This window comes from Calonectris borealis, chromosome 3, assembly GCF_964195595.1.
Source record: "Calonectris borealis chromosome 3, bCalBor7.hap1.2, whole genome shotgun sequence".
NCBI lineage: Eukaryota > Metazoa > Chordata > Aves > Procellariiformes > Procellariidae > Calonectris > Calonectris borealis.
The window spans coordinates 120,472,374-120,491,184 of record NC_134314.1 but is presented as its reverse complement, the minus strand read 5'-3'; the positions used below and the strand labels follow the sequence as shown (position 1 = coordinate 120,491,184).

Sequence of the window (18,811 nt, the reverse complement as noted above, 5' to 3'; positions counted from 1 at the left end):
GATTGATCACTGTTTAGCCTGTTTTCCACCAAATATAAAGGAGGGTATATATCATTGGGGGGGGAATTTTCTTGCTGATCGCAGAGAAAAAGGCCAAGAGGAAGAGCAAGCGCCTATCAGGCAGTAGTCAGCTTGGCAAGGGAAAGCAAAATATATGGCCAGAAGTAGGTATTTTAATGTCTGATGTGCTTATTTTGTTTGTCCGGTGCTACTGTAATTCTCAAACTCCTGTTTTTTCAACTGACTGCCATGCTGGGGAAAAGAAACAGATGTTCCCATTTGTCTTTTGATGTGGCTCAAAATCATTTACATTTGCTGGCCTAAAATGACACGACGTGTCTTTCGCCACTTTTTCTATCTCCTTTGGAGTGAGTGACAGATTGCTGTTCAATTACTAGTATAATAGAAAAGCAGATATTGTGAGGACAGCTTTCACCTAAAGGAAATGCAATCGCCAGTTGCTGCCGTAGTGGAAAGAGAAGGATGGCAGATACTGTAGAAGCCATCCGGTGGAAAAGACATTTTTATTATTAATAATGTCATGAGGAAGACTCAAGGGAAATACACTGGGTCTGGCTTTTCTGCCTGGAGAAAAGGAGGGCCAGGGGTGAATAAAAATATGGTGAAAAACTGGCTTGCTACTCTTGTAAAATATATTTTCAGCTTTTGCCTTGAGCATGTGCTGCTTAAAGCCTTTCCATTTGCTCTGCACCCAGCTCCAATGGAGAGCAATAATTACAGAAAGACTCTTCATCAGTAGAAGACACTCCGTGAGAGGGTCATTAGAAGGGTTTTTAAAAAACAGAAAAAACTGTTTGTCAGACGCTTTGGGATTAGTCACTTCTCCACCCTATAGTTTGCTTTCTTATCGGTGTATTCGTACTCCGCTTCCTCCCTTTCTCCTGAGATGAAGAGATTCTCCAGACCAAGCAGAGCTTAACCCTTCCTTCTGCAAGTCATTTGCTTGAGGATCACTTGTCCACTCTAAATTTTTTAGCGTTTCCTTTTCTCCAATTCTATTGAAGTCACTTCACATGCACAACGTGTACTTTCAATATGCTGATCAAGGTTAATTTTCATGTCACGATCCAGTCAGTCTGTTGGACTGGGTCAGAGTATAAAAGGTGAAGCTTCTGCTTAAAGCCTTTTACATTTTTCTTTCTAAAGGAACAAAATGAAGTGTTAGGTGGAAAACATGTTGAGAATCCAATGTATAGTGCTGTAATTATCGTTCTATTATACCAGTTTCAAACAGTGAATCTCCAGTGAAATAATAGGCTTAGGGTTGACAAAACGTACTGATGAATATGTGCTTTATCTGATAATCTAATGAACCAGATGACCGTTTAAACTTTCTTTTGTAGTTTAAGTTTGCTCTGAGTAAATGACTTTAACAAGAGATGTAGTCCCTTGGCAATAAACACGAATGAATCCTTGAAATACCTGGTTTTAGCCAAATAACTCATGGTTAGAGTCATACTTGTTAGAATGGATGTAGAAACAAGTATCGTCCGGAAACGTAGTTTTACGTTGTGAATGCAGTAGGGTAATTGCTGAAATGATTTCCAGTGATATATCGGTAGTTACCATTTATGCCTGACCTGCTTTTTCCGAATGTAAAGTCTTTCCGTGCAAAGCAAAACACGTTGCACTTGGCCATAATTAAATCCTGTATGCTTTGGCACCGCTTGTTTCGCAGCGATGCAATATTCTCTTTGGATCTGACCTAATGGTAAAGATTTTTCAAGTGTCACTGCACTGTTGTGTTACACGATTGTCTTGAACGTACTGTTCCTTTCCGCAGCTCCTGAGCTAGGTGACTTTATCCCTTTGAAGCACATCCTGGTGATGGAAAGGATTTTTCTCCTTATTTATTAATTGCTTGCTGCAAAGCTTGCGAAGTCCTAAGCCCATGTTTTAAAAGAAAAGGAGAGGCGGAGAGAAAAGTTTGTCTTCTCGTACAGCTAACTTCCCTTTTTGCGTGCGGTCCTCCTATTGTGTGTGGACAGGCAGAACGCTGATTTCGAAAAGAATACTTTTTGATTTCAAGCGGGGCAAGGGAAAACCCAGCTGGTTTTATCAAACCATTTTGGTCATCCATGTAATGCAATTTTTTACAGGTTAGAGCTCACTAATGTGCTAAGAAATCTCTATAGCTAGTCATCCATTAAGGCTGGTTAAAATCGGTACAAAGAGTTACCGAGCAGGCAGGAGGCCTGAGTCCCCGCTGATGGCCATCAGCCGCTTCCTGCCCACCTCTCCCCTCTCAGGTGGGCTGTCAAACTCCTGCTCCATCTCCTCTCCTCCTGAGAGCAGCTCTGTGCAGGGTCAGCCTGGAAATACTTCTCCGCTAGTCCCATCTGCTGGATGCCAGGATGTATTGCCTGCTGGAAAGAGGGAGAGCGTCATACCTCAGCCTTTAAATATTAGCTGAATGCGGCGTGCCACCAGATGTACATTTGCTTCTGAAAAACACGTGCTTTCTCTGTTTTTCTTCCCTCCACCTAATTGCATTTGGGCTACTGCTGTTCTCTTCAACAGGCTCCGTGTGTTAAGTAAAAGCAAGGTGGTGGCGCGAGGAACTTGAACCGTGTTGCTTTAGAGAAGCTGTAATCAGGAAAAAACCCAGGAGCCAGCAAAGATCACAGCAAAAAATATGTGTATCATTATCAAGCCATTTACAGGCCTGGGAATGAATTTCCTTTCTCCCAGTATATATGCTCAGCAGTCAGTTTTTCAAATGCCTCATTAAGGCTGGTGCTCAGCTGTTCTCGCTGTCTATCTCGCCATGCTGGAAAAGAGGGAGTGTAGCCATCGCATCTGATCCAGCATGCTGCACTGCAGCCTCTAATATTCTTGTGAAGCTAAAAGAGCCTTCTCCATCATTGAAAATGCAGACTTCCTGATATATTTCTAATTGGGCCAAGCAAAGGTTAAGAGAGCTTGATCTCATGTCCATAGACGTTCTCCAGGGTATTACTTTTCTTGGTGGTAATTTGCTGTTTGGTACCTGCCTTCCGAAAGGGAGCTGGAGAGAAGAAAATGGATTATGAATGTGAATGTGAAGTAGAGGAGAAAATTGGGAATGAATGTGAATGTAAAAACGGGAAAAAATGCATTCAATCCTAGCAATCTTACTTTGCTTTAGTTTGCTCTCTTCTTTGCAGTCATTTGTGATACATTTTTATACTTTATGCTAAGTGGCGTTGTGCCTTTTTGCTTTAAAATAAAATTTGGGCGATTCTCCCCCTCCTATTCTTACCTTCCGTAGGCATTAAAATAGGTTCTGCAACTTGGAAACACCGCCACTTCAAGAATCTTGTGGAAATGTTACTGGAGGAGAATAATCCTAGGAAAAAAATCTTTATAAAATACATAGACTAAGATCAAGCAACAATTCCATTTATTGCAGACAGCGTTTGTTGGGTATACAGATATTTCCAGCGTGCCTACTGAGAGAAAATCTTTAATCTAACCCCCCTTCCTCAGCTGGAGATGTGAAAATGTGACTGTTTTAAATGGAACTGGTTAGGTTTGCAGATTTTTTTCAGTTTACCTTTATCTCTCTCCCCTTTTATCACGGCGCCTTGCTGTAAATTAGCGGTTTGTGCCGAATTGGTTACAATTAATATTGCTGCTGCTGCTGTTAGCAATAAAAAGCTATATCATAAGTATTTTTAATGTGTTTTCCTCGATAGGTGGTAATGGCACAGAGGAGAAGCAAAACACCGAAGAAACCGAGGCCCAGAGCCGAGAAGCAGGTTTGTGCCGAGTTCCTTAAAGGACTTCCTTAGGTTTTATCCACCTTGGTGAACAATAACCTTAGTCAATGCTGTGGACGGAGAATGTTTGTACATTTTCAGCAGATTAGCAATCCTCCCGTTAGAGACCCAGCTCCATTCATTATGAATGAATGTATTGCAATGCAGGAATGCGGACTTCCCTCTTCAGCTTACCAGCTCTACATTCTCCCTTTAAGGTGGGCTACCTCTAGCTAATCCTCTAACTAGAAAGAAATGATTTGCCCTCTGTCTACAACATGGAATAGAAATGGGGGAAAAGGAAATTTGGAGAAGGAGGAAGCAGGCTTCTCGTGATGAAAACTGTACTTCTGAAGATTTTAAAGGGTATTTTCAAGTTTTAATAAATTGTCTACACAAGTCTCGGGGGTTATGAGGATTTAAATCCGTACAGAAAGATCTTGCGTATACTGCAAATGAATGTCAGAGTTCACGAGCAGTGGGTTTTGCAGATGGCATGCTTATAAATTATAGTGAGTTCAATATTTTAAAATACAATGTCACTCTGTGTTCACAATAGATTTTCTATTGTTTTTTTCTGTTTATGGTTGTATTTTTCATCCTATCCAGCTCTCTTCAATGCAAAAGACAACTAGAATTAATCAGTTATCAAAAGAACCGAAGTGACAATCAAAATGTCTGTAAATCCCCTTATTTCTTAAGGGTTTCTTTTAGTGTAGTATTACATGTAACACAATGCTTTTCTTGTTTGGTTTTTTCCTCATTGTAGTGCAGAATGTTGCCTACACGTACTTAATCCAGAGAGCATGAAACAGTTTTCTTCAGAATTTCTTTTTTTTTTTCTTAATCAGAATTGAAGATTGTTTTCAGTATGTGGAAGATTGAGCTGAAGAAGGCCAGCCAGTAAATGCAGCAAAAAAATTTAGAAGCCCTAGATTCTTGCCTTCTCTTAGTTTGCTTACCGCATTGTGGCTGTTTCTAGATGAGGAATTCATTTACTGAGGGTGCTTGTTTTTGTCCTATGCGTTGGGCACTTTGTATGTGGAAGTGCAGCATTTCTCCCTTCCACGTGTCAGTGGTCAGTCTTCTGCAACTAGGTGTTAACAGCTGATGCTGTCTGCAAGTGCTTGAAGTCCTTCTATGTTTCATGTCCTCTTTATCACCTCTTCTTTATGTCCTCGCGCGGGGCAAACAGTGGGAGATGAAGCCATAGGCACACAGTATTACAGAATAAAAAAGATTCCCATGGACCTCAGCAAACTTTGGACCTAGACCCTTTATCCTCCCCAAGATAAGCATGCAGTGGTATTTTGTAAGTGCTGGGGGACAACCACGTTTCCTTTCCTGGGTTTTTCACTTTTATGCTGGTCATATTTTAAACAGGCGAAGGGGACCAGGGAGAAGGGAGGAATGAGTTGCTCAGTCTGAATCTGGACTCTGCTTTGAATCTCTGACTAAGCGGGGGCATGTCTTTGCCCAAGCAATATTGAGCTTTTAACCGTAGCAAGTACTGCTTGGCAGCTAGCTCGCCTAAGAGCTAGTACTGCGAGGAGCTCCTAGCTCCAACTGCAGAGGTTCCTGTTAAGCCCAGTTCTACTGCTGTCTACAGATGCCAAATACAGCCCATTGTGCTTGTCGGCTCTATTCACTCTGATGGGGCGCGTATTTCCCTGGTATTTTGATTGCAAAACAGTTCAACTGAATGAGATACATTTCATTTTTCCCAGGAGAGTTAAGGAATATGTACCTCTCTAAATTATTACTTTGCTACTGGAGGTGTCTTAAATGCATTGTGTTTTTCCCAAAACCGTCATTATGACTTGTTACATTACGAGCTGTCAGAGCTGGTTTATCAGAGTCCTGATGTACATTCTTTTGCTATCTCGTATCAGTAGTCATGTTTTGTTACTCTCATGAAGAGCGTCGAAGAAAAGATCCAGACATTTTAGGTCCCAGATCCAGAAAATGTGATACTTTAGGAACGCGTTTTAGGTACATGCCTAAAGATAGCGTTGTGCCTACGCATAGTCCGTGAATCACCTCCTCAGCCACAGGCACACAGTGTTACAGGAAAAAATTATTTGGCTTAACATTTATCCCCACTGGTTTACATAGTGACAAGAACATAGAGGTGTACAATTACCTCGAGTTAGTTACATTCAGCTAATGAGTTGCTGCTGCTTTCCACTCTACTCATTGTGGAGACAAAAAGTCATCAGGAACTTCTAGATTGCTGCTTCTGTGCCCCTTCTTGGCGGTAGGAAATGACCGGATTTTCTAAGACAGGCAGTTGTATGCCTAAAACATTTCTAATCGCTATGAATGATCGCTGTAAGGAGCAATCCCATCAAATGTTAAAGTTCTTATTTGTATTTTCTAAACCCAAAGGCATAACCTTCATCTGAGTGCGACAAATCACAAATCGTATACTTCGATATTGTGAAAGAAAATGTAGGAGGAGAAAATAGACACTGTATTCTTACCCTGTCCGTTACATAAAGATCTATATATTCTTATTATACAGCAGTGAAAAAGCCAGTTATAGTGTACAAAGACTGGCCTGAAATTTTTCGGCTATTACTGTGTGGTTTTTTTAAAGTCTCCCTCCAGTCTATCATCAGTGAACTTCACAGTTAACACGTGGAAAAACAAAATGGCAGGTGGTTCAGAGCTCTTGTTTCAAGCTAGTTAAAAATACTCGATGACTATATTAGGAAAAAAATGTTGTCAGAATGATCAGAGGCAAGCCTTTTGAAAGAAATGAAAGGCTAGAAATGAAAACAAAGGCTTATAAAAGTTTTTGAACCATAAAAATTGCCAAGAAAAAGCAACAGTGAAAGTTAAAAAATTCTATTAAATTCAGGTACTAGTTTTATCTATTAACTACAATGGTTTTACTTGCATACCCTACCACTAAAAAACTCCAAGCCGCAGATTTTCAGGGATTTGCTAAATTTCGGGCCTGATTCATGAAAGCTTCTATTTTCAGGAAAGCATTTGCATGTAATCATTTTGATTCCGATGGGATTCATGGACATGATTAAAGTTAAGAATGGCTTAATTGTTTTTTTCTCAAAATAGATGGATTAAATGAAAAAAGGAATCTCAAAGCAAATAGCAACACTAGCCTACCCCTGAAACCGATAGCTGTTCCTCTCGCTGTGTTATGAGAAATTGAAATATAGACTTGTTCTGGCAGTATTGTAATGCAAGTTTACCCCTGGCTTAGGGAAGACAATCAGACCAGTAATGGCCGGTGAATGCAATGTGAATGGATGGAAGCCCAGTAAATCAAATTCAGGTCTGGTATCTTGCCTCAATAGGGCGTAACACTTTCTTTCAGTAAAGTGGTTCATCAGTTTGCTATCTAATGAATAACTTCTCTTTCATTTCCTTGGTTCTTATAGATGAGACGAAACCTTCAGCTGTAGCCAGCCTATCACCAGAAGAAGAAACAGAGCTGAGTGAGGATAAAGGTACAGATTGTAAATTGTGTTTCCAAATATCCAGTCCCAAGAGGACATTCCGTAAAGCCTTATTTTCCAGTCCCAAGAGGACATTCCATAAAGCCTTATTTTCCTTTGTCTGGAAATCGCCAAAATCACAGTTAAACAATACAGAAATAGGTAGATGCTTGGGTTTTCATTTACAAAAGTATTTGTAATGAAGTATTTGGCACCAGCTGTTGTGCTGGTAGGAGAGATGCTGTGAATTCCTAAGTCCCCTTGTTATAGAGTTAATACTAAAATATCGTACATGACATATCAGAAATAAGCCTAAAGCTTGGGCTCGCTGGGGCAACTCAGAGGCGTAAAGTTAAGCGTGCACATCTATCTCGGCAATATTAACTCCCCATTCGGTGCTCTCCCGACGGGGAAAAAGAAAAACACGATAGCTATAAACACATCAAGGGGAGACAGGAGGAGATGAAGTCATAATTGGGAGGGAGAAAGTAATGTTTATCTTGTGCAGACTGTGCTGGGCACTCAGATCATTTAGTTTGTGATAAATATTTAAAAGTGTCACGGGGCCAAATGACAAGGAGTTTAGGAAACAAGAAAGAGAGATGATCTAATTTAAATGTTTCAAGCTGAGATTTTTCCTGTGGAGTTGTGGGTTTACAGATAGGAACCAGTGCACGGATGTACTGTTTTTGATACTCTTATGATATCACGCTATTAATTGCTTGTGCCCGTCTATGGTTTTTGGCATTTTTGTGGGGGTATGTCAGGAAAAAGCCTGGGTGATTTATAAAATGTTTGCTACTGGTAATTCAAAACAGGAGTTACGCTATCTATAATAAATACAGTCCATCAGTACAGCCTTCAAGAAAGACTAATAGAAAATTTTAATGCATTTTACTGAGATAACATAATTATTAACATCCATTAACTTATTTATTTTAAAAGATTTAATGTTTAATTCAGCGTCGCTGCTTGACTCTCTTCTCATTTTTCTAGATAAGTGTGACGGGGTGTGAGATCTTGCCCTTTTCTTCCAAAGACACATGCTAGAGAGCCCACATACTTGCCTGATTACGAGTACAAAGCCTTGGGCAGGTTGATTTAAGTGCTCTCTTAACTGGTTGATTGATGCTGCAGGCAAAAAAAAGCCACAAACCCTTGCTGGAGCACTGGCTTTTGCTTTTGGTATCTTCGTGGATTCAAGGCTAGTGGAAGGCAAAATAGTGATAGATTCAGCGTCAGTGTAGTTGGTGATTGCCTGTCATTCGTTTCTCTTTTTTTGCTGACATTTGCCCTGTTTATGTATCCTGTATCTATAAGATCCCCCATCAGATATGGTTTTTATGTTTCGTAATGTGAGGGTCACGGTGAGGCTTTAGATTTTTTTTTTTGCTGTCTGCAGTCTTACTGACAATCCCAACATTTTGGTGTTGCTTTGAGTGCCTGTTCCTGACTATGAAGCCAATGTCTTCTGATACGCTTTTCAGTGGCCATCTCAATGTGTAACCACTCCAGTTTTTTGACCCATTGTATTAGTTGTCTCTTCTCGGGAAAGTAGCCATCGTGGTGCTATATGTCTCACTTTTCCTATAATACGCTGAGAGTATAATGTTTTCCCCTCTTCTCTTGAGAGGTCGACAGAAGAGATAGTGCTCTGAGAAATCCAAAGGGTAGTTTCTCTTTGATGTCCTACCTCTCCTCAAAAGTAAGACGAAAAGCATCTGGTAGGGGAAAAGGAGCAAGACAGACTCTCCTCCATAGATTTTGTCTGTAAAGTCATACAAGTAGGAAAAAGGAATGGTGGGGAAAAGAACGCGTTTTGGGATTTGCTTGCTAGTTTTTTAAACGTAACCAAGATTTCTGAACTATGAGGCCGCCGCATCCACCAGGCTGTGGTTTTAATCCTTATTTCCATTAGTAGATTTTCAAGATTTCAGATTTTAGATTTTGAGTAGTTTTAAAGTGAATACTAGTGTTACAAAAAGCTTGCTACCACTTGGGAAATGGCACTTTTACAAAATCCTGGCATTTCTGAAAACACCTGCTGCTCCCGAAATAAATTTCAGCCTTCAGCCTTGTTTGCCCACTGAGTTAACACAGCTAAAACCTGTCAGGTTCTGGAACATACTCATTTCTGTATTTTATCTTCAACTAAATGAACTGGATGTAAAGCATTTAAAGAAATTATGTTTTTCCAGTTATTCCACCTAATTACTGTGAGAGGAGATTTGTGGCAAATAAGTCTAGGTTGCGTATTCCCAAAGTTCATAGTTTAAACCGCTTGGAATAGGAGGTTTCCAAGCCTACTAGGGAAGTATAGCAGTCTTTCCAATGTCAGTTCTGGTGAGTGCAAAAAAAAAAAAAAATATTTTGACTCCAATTAGAGATGACTAGTAGTTTTTCTGCTTATTTTTTCTCATATTTCTGGGATTAGAATATAGCAAACACATTGAAATAGTTATTTATTGCTCTAAAATGTGGTGCTATTCAAAACAGAGCACGTGCATCTCTGCTACCATGAAGTTCTAGTATTTTTGTCTTACCCGGGTCGTCTTTATCAATTTTTTTTAAAAGAAAAGGGGAAGGATGGCAACATGAAAGCGAATGTTTCGTGGTAAGTGCGTGGAACAGTGCAGGAATCGTGTTTTGAGGGGCTCCAATTAAAATGAAAACCTACTGTGAGATTACAAATCTCATATTAATGTGAAAGTATCTCTCTCTTGTTATTCACAATAGTAGAGACATTGTCCAGGAAAAAAAGTCCACGTGGGCCCGGTTTGCATGTGGCCTTTGAACAGACTGAGGTTTTTGAGTGCTCGTCTGTCCTCAGGAAAAAAAAAAAAAAGCAGAACAGTCATATTCCAAGAATATCAAGATGTTTGATGTTATGCTCTGGAGGTATCATCCTATTCCGGTCTGTGCCAAGTTTCTATTTCCACTGTCTGGAAACACCGCAAAGAAATGTTGCAATTTTACCCTTGAAAACTTGCGTGCATAACTATTAGCTTTTGGGGGGAAGCTGACATCTCTAGGCAGCACCTTCGGAGTGCTTCGTTACTGTGCATATGGAAGTAGATCCTTTATACACAGCGTATTTCAAGTTAGAGACGCTTCTCTTTATGAAGTGTAAGGGCAGAACAAAGTGATTAAAGTCATTAATGTTTATGCAGCGGATAAAACACATATCAGACAGGCTGCACTCAGTCTAGTATGCCTGTCCATACAAGATTGTGCTGGGACTACAAACTCATTTTAAAGGGACCATATTGTATATAGCTGTGGATTGGTTTGAACCTGTGATTTTTTTTTTAAAGAGAACGTGTGCGTGCACATGCGTGTGTGTGTGAGAGAGCGTTCTGCATCTTCATCTCAGTTACCTGTCCTACCAATTACTCTTTAACCTGATTTAATGATAGGGCTTTCTGGTAGAAAAATGAAAAAAGGAACTGGATTCAGTACAGGTGAAGAATGAACTCCCCATTATGCAATCATGGCAAAGTTTCTGTGCACAATACGCTGATTTTAATTCATTAGCACTTAATAAGAACTGAATTTTCATTTGAAGGTCAACTAAATTAAATCATATGCTAATTAATTTTAAAAATAAAGTAGCGATTAATTATTTCCAGGTGTTCACCAAAGTCTGTGCTCCTGTGGGAGTGCCATTTAAAGCAAGTCACTATTTTTCTACATTCTCTGAAATGGAGTCAGATTCAGTCAGCTGGAGGGCTTATGTTGTCAGAAACAGAATTAGGTATATGCTTTGGCTAGGGGTTAGCCCTAAAAACTCAATTTGTGCAACCCAGAAGCCTGTAAGTATCCATTAAAACATAATGGATATAAAATTCCTGTTTGGCCAGCGGTAGTTCTCACCATGGAAAAATCTTGATGTCCTAAAGACGTAAGCGATTGAGAAGGGATAAACTGAAAGACAGAGCATTTCAAATGCAGGGGAGTTGTGCAAATCGACGCAAATTAGACATTGATAAGTGGGTGAAGAAGATTGACTGAAATGCCAATATGTTCAAAAAGAGGTGTTTAAAATCAGCTCTTAAGTGTATATTAAGACATCTAAATGAATGACCTGATTTTCAGAAGTGCTGAGCGCTCAGCAGCTACCAATGAAATGTTTTTACTTTACCCTTGGGCTGTGATTAGACCTGGAAAATTTCAGCCTGAAAAATTTCAATTATAGGTAACTGAAAAATAACCTTTTTAATGGAAGAGTTTCAACACCCGCAACCGTAGCTGTGGCTCTACATGCCAGCTACAGCGATAACATTTTTCTCTCCCCTGATTAGAAGGATTTCTATGAAAGCAAATTGGCTAACACAAGCTAAACGGTGTGGTTTGGGTTTTTTTAAACCAGGTACATAACCATCACCATCCAACCAAGTGCCTGTTCTCCCAACACCCTCCGTGATGGTCACTTCGAGCTGTACATAATGCGGGTTATTCGCTTTTCCTTTTACTCGGACCTATCTGTAGCATTGCGCATCCAGAGGGGGTCCAGACCATAAACTACTCGAGAGGTATTTCTGCTCTACCCTTCGCCAGTACAGGCAGCCGCAACAGCTGACACTAATCTACTTAGCTGGTTTATTTAGATCCTACTTATTTTTAAATATTAGCTGACCCGGAGCCATCCAGCTGCGCTCCCATCAGTCCGATGCGAGCGCCTACTCCTTTCCATCTGCCCCCCTCAACGCTTACCTTCAGCTGTGCGGCATCTTCTTCTGGGAAGGGTCTAACCGAGGTTTTTCTCAGCTTTTTCCTTTCTCAGCGCCCCGTACAACAGGCCCTGCCCCTGACGGCGGCAGCGGGATGCCCACAGTTATCATACCAGCTGCGCCTGAAATTTCTCTTGTGGACAGAAGGTGAGGTTAGAGGGGATGCCCTTCTGTCAGCTCGAAGCACGAGCGGGTGGGAGCATTACGCAGTGGACCCCACCTGCGGAGATGAACTGCCTGGTCTATTACCCGAACACTTGCAAAAATATCTCTACAGGTTGTTGCACCTAAAGAGGTCTGTTTTACCAACCCGTATAAACTTGGGCTCCAGTAAATCTAATCTGTCATAAAGATAGATTAAAATGAAATCTTGGTGGATATAAAAATAACATTTTAAAGTCAAAGCTCAAGAATATCTCCCTAACTTCTCATAAATCACCATTTTATAGTACTTCATTTTAACACATTTTCCTCGGTTTATGAGGCAAAAGAATACCCTAATCATGTGGCAGCCTCCGTGCACACCATTACCTGTAATTTTAGACGCCTGCTTGATTTCTTTCATTCTGGAAATATTCCAGTCATTTTTCACAGTATCATGCTTAAAAAATAAAATGCACTGAACCTGTTTCTTTCATAATGACCAGCTTTTTCCCTCTTTAATCTTCTTACAGCTCCCTAAAACATGGTGATTTATCCATGCTGTATGCGGGACCCAGGTGTGTTGCACATTAGAAATGACTCAGTAAATAAGCCATACAGAGAGTAGCTGGGGAAGTGAATTTTAAAAGATCATTAAAACCACTTAACATTCAGATCTTACCATTTCTCCTCTTCCTTAGCATTTGCAAAATTTTGTTTGAGCAGCATTGCTTTATACAGTAAAAAAAAAAATGAATGGCATGGAAAAGCATGGGGGCTTGTGCAGTGTTGAGACAAAATAGTGTCTGATTATTGGCAGGAAGGGTAGGATTGATAGTTTATTGCAAGCTACGTGGTTTTCTTGGAGCTGAATTCAACATACAGTTGATATATTGGAACAGTGAATATATTTGGGGAGCATTCTGATCGTCCAAGTATTTTCTTCACGGGTTGTTAAAGGTTGGGGCTAATTCCCAGGTGCATTCGACCACGCAGCCCCCCGAGACAGTTGTTTCAATACAATGGAGAGGTGCACAGACACTGTCACTGCAGCCACCAAGTAAAAGCAGGTTTGAAGGAACTACGGGATGCTCGGACTTCAATGAGCACTTCAGTGCTTGATGTGCAGTAGATAAAAGTGGCCTATCTTTGGTTCATCTTTATGTCATTAAATGTCGTGTTTGGTTCATTCATGTGTGATCAATGATGACATTAGGAACTGTGCTCCAGTGTAGTATCAGAAACACTGGTTATTTTCGGTCCTGCCTGGAGGAATGTTAACCCTTACAGTCCCAATTTGTGGTTACCCAAGGGTAAATAGCGCCCAGCATGTGTTATCAAGAAATTAAGCATACTGTGCTGTGAAATAATATCCTGACTTGGATTCTCCGGTATGACTAACAGACAAGTAGCTGTGTTAGGAGAAGACTAACACTGCTTTATGCCGTTTAAAAAATCAGAGTTAGTTCCCTAGCCAATTAGAGATGAACGAAGGCTTTAGGGATGGCCAGAGCTTTTGTAGACCCTGGAATCGTTTAGGACTATGATACTGGCCTATGCCCAGTTGCATAAGGCTCTAAAGGGCTAAGCGAGCACAGAGGACCAGCTGAGCCCGAGGAATACCATTACCCTACTGAAAACTTGCATGCAGAAAGTATTATATCATCAGCATTTGTGAGATTCCTACTGCTGCTTGCCAACTGAAATGGAGGTGGCACTCTTGCCTCGTGTCCAATTTGGGAACAGCTTTTATTGACCAGTGCATTTGGTCTTACACTTTTACTCTTGCTTGGCTCAGATTTTCTTCATAAATCTGGGTTTATTTCTTTGCTTTATTTTATTCTTGTTAATCCTAAAAGTAAATCTGTCTTTGGACCTTTTGGCTTGAATATTTGATCTAATATTTGCATTTGAAAAGAAGCAATCTTTGGTATGGTCTTGACCTTAAAGATTTTGAAACTCAGAACCTGCATACTAATGCAACGACTGATTTCTGTTGCTGAAATAAGAGTCGCAGACTCTTACAGCTAGGCAGTAACTCCTGTCCACGTTCTGCTCTTTTCAGAAACACGCTTTACCAAAAATAACTTGTGCAAAATTATCATTGAGTATTGCCTGGGATAATTTGGATTCCTGTGCAATTTTTAAATTGCTTTCTTGAACCCTGGAACAATTAGAAAACTATTTATGGCCAAAATGAAAGTTTAACACAAAATTACAATCCCATAAGAATAAACTCTGCAGAGCCAGCTATGGGAATGCGTGAAAATGTGCCAAAGAGCGTAGGTGGTCTCTAGCTGTGGTGCCTAACGCTGGCGCTCAGCGCAGCTGCGGGGTCAAGCTGCCAGCTGTGCCAAAGGGTGGGAGCAGCGACAACTCCCCACGCTGTGTAATAACCGTAGTTTGCCATAACCTACGCGATGCTCCGCAGCAGACGTCAGCGTGATGGGGCACGTACATCAGCCAAGCACGGGGCTCCTTAAATTCCATTTGTTATTATTGACCAAAGCGCGTAATTGTTCCTCTGATGCTGGGGATTGATTTTTGCATGAAATTGGAGTCATTCCTCATTCTAGGAGAAAATTTGGCATCTGTGAACTGAGATTAAAGGCACAGGTCTGGGAGTATGAAGTACTGTGCAATAGGTGTAGGACAAGATAGCTCTAAGGGTCTGATGGGACAGAGCCGCGTGCATCTCTCCCGCCCGTAGCAGGTAATATCACACTTTATCATCACTTTTGGCTGTTTGAAAGGCTGTGTTCGGGCCACGGTACTTAAGGCAGAGGACTTCTGATTCCAGCTTTGTCAGTACAGTTCCTTTTATAAACATGCCACTAAATCGTACCGAAAAAGATTATATTAATTTAGGGGGTGGGGCTACAGGTGGTACAAATCTTGGCTTGTTTAATATCCCGAAAGCTTTGTCAAAAACTTCAGCAAAGCCAGAATTTCATTCAATGGGTTTAAAGTTTGCGTGAAAAATTCCCTACGGATTTTTAGTGCCATTCCCATTTATACCAAGAGGTCCTTCAACTCGCTTTTTGATTAAACTTGGAATTTAATGAAATTCTAATTTATTTTTGCTCTAATTCAAGCTGATAGGGTAATCCCTTGTAAACTCATAGCACAATGTGGCACCCTAGTATGAAAGGCCAGTGCAGTGGTCCAGCTGATAGCAGTGAGTAGCGTTTTAAGTCCACAGTAGGGTGAAAAAAAGTGCAGCAAGGGCAAATTTTAGCAAATCGTACATCAGTGAGATATTCTGCTTTCAAACTTGGATTTATAAACTTATTGTCATGCCACGAAAGAAGTAAGAAGCTGTGCAGGTAATTAAATATTTGCCTTGGGGGATTATTTGCAGTTAATTAAAGCCACACACTTTCAGTGCGTACCTTTTCTACAGATTATTAAGTTTGGATCAGCTGTTAACAACCCAGCTTTCTCACTTATCCATCAGAGATTATTCTCGGCAAGTTTCAGGAACAGAGTTTTACGGGGGCATCCTTTGGTATATTGTACGATTTGCTGTGCTATATTGTAGAAAGGGACCTTCCAGAAGTAGAGCCGTAACAAGACTGTCATAGCGTAATTTATTATCATGCACCGTAGATCCTTCAGCACTGTTACTTACGCTTTCCATCTAGCAGCATTTTAGAAAGCGTTTCACTCTGGAACACACGTGGCGATTATCTGTTGCCGTTGTTATGACCTCAAGTGTACTTACCCCTGTAGTTTGCAGAAATGTCCAGTTAGATCAGCGGTGTTTTTTAACAAGGCTCAAAGAGAGCTCTTTATCCAGTGAAAGCAGTGTGTTATGCAGATGACAAGAGCTAAAACGGGTGGCTGTGTTGCTGTGATTTCCTGACTGCGGCGGAATGACGCGTTTCCCCATCCCCAACGTAAAAACTAAGGAGTGGCCGTTGTCAGAAAATGTCGTTCGACACAACAAAATAATGCCCTGTGTTTATGAAGACTGCAGATAGCATAGCGATTGGACTTATGTCGTCTAATTTGAACCTCATTGTGCCACTGGCTCGGCGTACGGCTTTGGGCAGTTCATTTTGCTGGTCTCCCCCAAAAGGAAAAGCAGTCTTGGCCACGATAATGACCTTGGGAGTTCTGTCATCAAATGAAATGAGGCTAGGGTTTGTACCGGGATTTATAGGACTTAATGTGGAAGTTCAACCATGAAAAGTGCTGGCATTGTTCTAAACAAATAAGAAGTCACTTTATTTATCAAGTAGGTGGTTCGTGCTGTTTCTCATAGCTTTGTGCCACTCCGTTCATGAGAAATAAAATTCTCAGTAGCGCTGCTGATAATTCATATGCGTCCTTTCTTGCCAGCTCCTTGTTTTAGGTTCCTACTGCGAAAAACTGCTCAGTAAGTGTACAGACTTTGAAATCAATTTGAATAATTGAAACCCATGAGTATACTTTCGTAGTATATAAATCTGTAGTTAAACAGATAGAAAATCTTTCAGCGTACAGGGATGCCAGATATGAAGCTAGCACCTAAGGGCTACCTGTGTCTGAAGTAACTACCAGACTTTTCCAGCCTGAAAACCGCTGCAGGATTTGTTTGTTTGTTTGTTTGCTGTTTCCTCAGACTCCCTGAAAGACTCCAAAGGCGCACGGGAGAGTGACCCAGTGCATCCTGTGGGATGTGAACAAGATCAAGCCGAAGGTAAAGTTTTTCTTTAAGACAGAGATAATGAACCAGTTGGGAACCTTAGTTCTTCCAGTTTCAGCATCTAGTGGTTTTCAGCCTGACCTTTGCTGCCTTAAGAAAACGCTGTCGGCTAGTAGAGGTTGTGTGCCAACCAGTTGTGGTGCGGTAATCTCTGGTGTTGCTGGAAAAGACACACATCTCCAAATATGTGGGTTTAGCCATATTGATCCTGGGTGCATAGCATTGTTATTATCGTCCTTGTTGTTGTTGTTGTTGTTGTTCTAAAAGCCTGTGGGGTGATTCTGTTCCTTCTGCTAAGTCGACTGCCAAATGCGAGCGCTTTTCAACAGCTCCTATGAGAATCAGTGTGTCAAGGCTGAGCTACAAAAGAAGAAAAAAAAAAAGTTGATTCAGGGTCAGTTTTGACCAGCCATTTAACATACTTAATGCTTAGAGTTTGTTAAGTGATATTTTCGTATATAAAGTAATTCCAACCTTGTTCGTTTAATAGAAGAAAAGCAGTACTTGGCTGGAAAGGACCATCCTCTATGTTAAGTTCGTGTCCTCTTTGACGAACTTGCCGTCGCCTGCACGCAGCCATCGTGCTGATGTCATTTTCAATTTCTCATGTTAACAGGACAACAGGATGTTTCTGCAGAGGAGGAGATGAAAACTGGGGCGGATTCCCAAAGCTCCTGCATGGAAATAGAAGGTACTGCACATGCCTTGAAACCAAAGAGCAAGATTAACAGGCAAAAACGCTAGTTATTGCTCAGATATTATCAATAGTGCTTAAGTTCCCTTTCTTTCTCCATACCTACTAAGCTAAATCTGTGGAGCTGGATCTTCTTATGGTAACTCTAAATTCAACCCTGAGCAGGGGAGTATCTTGGATTCTCGCTGATAAAAGCTGACTTTTTAATGGCTGTGACTGTTAGAGAAAGAAGTGAACATTGCATTTCTTATTCCTGATGACGAGCACTTCAGCCTTGTACGTTCGGAGCACTGAATGCTCTGTCCCCAGTCCAGCAAAACACTTGAGTACGTGTGCCTCTGGGCTTGCGACGAGTCCCAGTGAAGGCCCGTGCTTGGAGCTAGGCACGTGGGGGTTTTGTGCTAAGTCCCAGAAAGCTCAGCATCTTGGAGGATCAAGGCCTTGCTCTCAACTACGGCCCCTTGGATTTCCCTGAGACAGCTTTTGTATCTGTACTCTTGGGGAAAAGGATCCTTTTCCTCTGCCAGTGTTTTTCATGGTAATCTCTCTAGTGTATGTTAATCCTTTTATGCCCGTTCTGAAAAGCCTTACCGTTCATCTTCTTTTTATCGAATTTATTCAGAGCCACTGTTGAACCAAGAAGACACAACAGAAGTTGAGATACCTTTGATTCATTGTGCAGAGGAAAAACAAGAAGAAGGAAAAGAAGAAGAAGGAGGAGGTGAGGCTACTTATAAAATAGATTGAGACAGAGAATGCTGCTGGGCTCATGTTCTCCTTTTCTATTGTGAGGAAACATGGAAAGAGCACATAAAAGCGTTATTTTTTCTTTTCCTAAGAAAAATCCTTTTTTGCCTATCCTTGAGTGTTGTTTTGATATATTGGACTTGGATTTACATAGGAAAATAAGTGCAAGAAAGTGCACACTCAGGTTCTGAAGTGACTCTTCTTATTGTTGGTTTTCTGCGTTAAAGTGCATAAGGCTGATTAAACAACCAATTTATGTCCTTTTAAGTACCCTCTCGATCATATTCTCTAGAAGCATCGAGAGTATTTACAATAAATGGGTATGATGATTATTCGCAAGGTGTCGTGGTTTAACCCCAGCCGGCAGCTAAGCCCTACGCAGCCACTCGCTCACTCCCGCCCCGGTGGGACGGGGGAGAGAATCTGAAGGGTAAAAGTGAAAAAACTCACTTTGGGGGTTGAGATAAAGACAGTTTAATAGCTAAAGCAAAAGCCACGCACGCAAGCAGAGCAAAACAAGGAATTCATTCACTCCTTCCCATTGGCAGGCAGGGGTGCAGCCATCTCCAGGAAAGCAGGGCTCC

General features: G+C 41.0%; 1 protein-coding gene across 3 annotated transcripts in view; it reads left to right on the top strand.

Moving 5' to 3' along the window:
- The window catches only part of MACROD2 (mono-ADP ribosylhydrolase 2), an 888,004-nt gene that overhangs the window by 831,914 nt on the left and 37,279 nt on the right, over positions 1-18,811 (top strand). For all 3 annotated transcript variants that reach the window (XM_075147699.1, XM_075147698.1, XM_075147696.1), the window contains exons 12-16: positions 3,699-3,761; positions 7,169-7,237; positions 16,703-16,780; positions 17,403-17,477; positions 18,103-18,201. In XM_075147699.1, the coding sequence (XP_075003800.1) occupies positions 3,699-3,761; positions 7,169-7,237; positions 16,703-16,780; positions 17,403-17,477; positions 18,103-18,201 (384 nt within the window). The remainder of the gene's footprint in view (positions 1-3,698; positions 3,762-7,168; positions 7,238-16,702; positions 16,781-17,402; positions 17,478-18,102; positions 18,202-18,811) is intronic.